The 2,685-nt window shown below is 41.8% G+C and overlaps 1 protein-coding gene across 1 annotated transcript; it reads right to left on the bottom strand.

Annotated features, from left to right (window-relative positions):
* Window positions 1–748: 748 nt before the first annotated feature.
* On the bottom strand, window positions 749–1,638 carry LOC149553620 (cytochrome P450 76C3-like). The gene is made up of 2 exons (XM_089790350.1): window positions 1,403–1,638; window positions 749–1,208 (listed from the first exon to the last, which is right to left on the bottom strand). Exons 1-2 carry the CDS (start codon window positions 1,636–1,638, stop codon window positions 749–751), a joined length of 696 nt encoding a protein of 231 aa, XP_089646476.1.
* Between the last annotated feature and the right edge of the window lie 1,047 nt (window positions 1,639–2,685).

The following is a 2,685-nucleotide window of genomic DNA, read 5'->3' as shown; positions in this document are numbered from 1 at the left end:
CTCATTGGATCTAGGTGTTGCTCACAGGGGTAAAGCATCGAGACTTCTTGGGAGGTCACCCCTCCTAGTACTACACCAACCTAAGCATGCTTAACTACAAAGTTTCCTCCATGGTGAAACTGAAAGCTTCCAACCCCATTTGCAAAACTTTCACTAAGTGTTGTGCCTTATGAACCATTCATTAAAAAGCCCCTTAAGCTCATCAATTGATAACTAGGAGATAATTTCCATAGCAAGTCAAATTGTGATACTGCTATCAGGATTTAAGTGTATGATTTTGAGTCAAACTGATTGATCCATGTTTCATGAGTAGTGTTTCAACATTAATCCATCTCTCATGAGAATAAATAGTAACACTTAACAATCATTGGATATAGGTGATGCTCATAGGGGTGAAGCACCAGGACTTCCTAGGAGGAAGCTTTGGGGTTGCAAGTTTTGGGTTTAACCATGGAGGAAACTCCATAGTTAAGCGTGCTCAAGCTAGAGCAGTACTGGAATTGGTGATCTCCTGGGAAGTCCTGGTGCTTCACCCTATGACAATCACCTAGATCCAATGAGTGCTAAGTGTTCCATTTATTCTAATGAGAGATGGATTCACGTTGAATGACTACTCATGAAACATGGGTCAATGAGTTTGACTCAAAATCAAATGTTAAATCTTGATAGCAATATCACAATTTGACTTGCTGTGGAAATTATCTCCTATGTATCATTTCTTTTAAAAGAAACAACAGAACAACAATTTTTACAAATATAAAGTAGGATAATTTAGCTTATTGAAATCTTCACTTCTGAAATCCAGCAGAGCGTCCAGAAAATCTTTCTCCGAGTCGCTATGGCTGGTGGTGTCAAGTCTCTTCTGTATGAAGGCATCGGGAAACTCGTACAATGACTTTATAAGCCCGGTGGACTCCTGCGACACGTCCTGCGGGTCGACGAACCAGAGAAACAGGAAATAGTCTGCCATACTGGGCTTTGCGAGGAGGTTCACTATTCTCCAGATGGTATTTTTAAGCTTTACAGAATCTGGACTGCCTGAATCGCAGACGTTTGTGCTGAAGATCATGTTGCCCAACACATTCATAGACGTGCAAAACACCGTATGAGAAATATCCACAACGTTTCCTTTGTTCTCGAATATGATTCGAATCGTGTGGAATACATGATCTCTTCTCAAGTGTTGCAGAGCATCCACACTTTTGGGGCTGAAAAGCTCGACTATTGAAATACGTCAGAAATGGCGCCAGTTTGGGCCATATTCAGCCCAAACAAGCGAGGACTTGTGATTGGAAAATGACTTGAATGCTTCTATTAATAGCCGCCCGGCAAAGTTGTGGTCGTGGGTTTTAAGGACCTCCATGGAAATGGCAGGAGAGGAGATGACGACTGTTGTTCTCACACCCAGAGGAATGTCATAATTGGGCCGTATTGCAAAGAGAGGGCGTGCGGAGACTCATGCGGCCTTTTTAGCAGCTGAAAGAGATTTCGCAGAATAAGCCAAGCAGGAGGTCCGGGAGGAGGAGGAAGAGGAAGAGGAAGCTTTGATTTACTCTCCCTTCTGCCTAGAAAGAAGAATAGTAACAGTGAACCAGCAGTAAGGAGAACACGATGCCATGAAAGCAGTGAAAAATCCATGACTGCAAACAAGGAGAACCTTTTTTGAATTCGTTCTGCGTTGTATACTATTTTATAACCAAAACCTTGTGGTAGAACATCAACATCTATGTTTCGACATTTAGGGATATTTCACTTTATTTTATTTAGATTTTTCATCTTACCATTTTTTGAAGGATTAATTTGGTTAAGTATAAGGGGATTTTGATGGATTCAAATTTCTAGCGCCTCACACTATATTTAAAGGTCAGTTTGACTAAATTTATTTATGTTAGTTTTACTCATCTTTCGAATTCGTTTTAATCAAATGTCTCGACACAAATTTTATAGACACCTGTATTAGTTCGAATGAAATTGATTTTTTTATTTATTTTTCATCTTTATTTTTTGACAAGTAGTCCTTTTCTATTAATAATTAATATACTAAGAATACAATTCACAAAAAAGGGGCGGGGGATACAAGATCACCCTGCAAGAGTTCACACGGCCGAAGCTGGAATTATACACTATTTATAAGAAAAAAGCATATAAAGCAACCTCAAGCAGCTAAAGAAGTGCCTGCTAAGGGTAGTGGCTCATCACAATCATGAAAACCCCAATCATCTCTGGGATTGTGGGGCAGACTAGGAACAGTCCATCCGTCATCAATAGTAGCAGTAGAAGGATCAGTGGCTTGGTCAACATCTTTTAACTCTAGCCGCAGAGGCAAAATTACCAAGTCTAGGCAAGGCCATCTCCCAGAGAGCACCCACCAAGGACCAAGAGGAGGAGCCGGGGACTAGCCAGTGTCATCATGAGGCGAGTAAGACGAACAGTGCCTCCATCCACCATCACCACCACTGGGAGAGTGGTGGTGGGAAGCCTAGGAGTGCGGGGTGTGCATATGGTGGCCTGGGGAGTGGTGCTACTAGTAGTAGCCTCTAGGTGTCAAGGTATCAACTAAGGCATCTCGAGGAACTCTAACAATAGTGCAAGGGGAATTGCTCTAGTGCTTAAGTAGCTCCTGCAAGTAAGCCACCTCCAAGGGCACTTTGTTTGTTTGAACTTGAATTTGCATGGTTACACATC

The sequence above is a fragment of the Cupressus sempervirens genome, chromosome 6 (assembly GCF_028749045.1).
Source record: "Cupressus sempervirens isolate cs-2001-9-10 chromosome 6, ASM2874904v1, whole genome shotgun sequence".
Classification (NCBI taxonomy): domain Eukaryota; kingdom Viridiplantae; phylum Streptophyta; class Pinopsida; order Cupressales; family Cupressaceae; genus Cupressus; species Cupressus sempervirens.
The sequence above is the reverse complement of the archived record's forward strand: the minus strand, read 5'-3'. Positions and strand labels throughout refer to the sequence as shown.

Coding starts and splice junctions, on each gene's coding strand:
- LOC149553620 (XM_089790350.1), bottom strand. CDS start 1,638: ATGGATTTTTCACTGCTTTCATGGCATCGTGTTCTCCTTACTGCTGGT. Junction 1,209..1,402: donor ATTATGACATTCCTCTGGGT/GTGAGAACAACA, acceptor CGAGCTTTTCAG/CCCCAAAAGTGTGGATGCTC.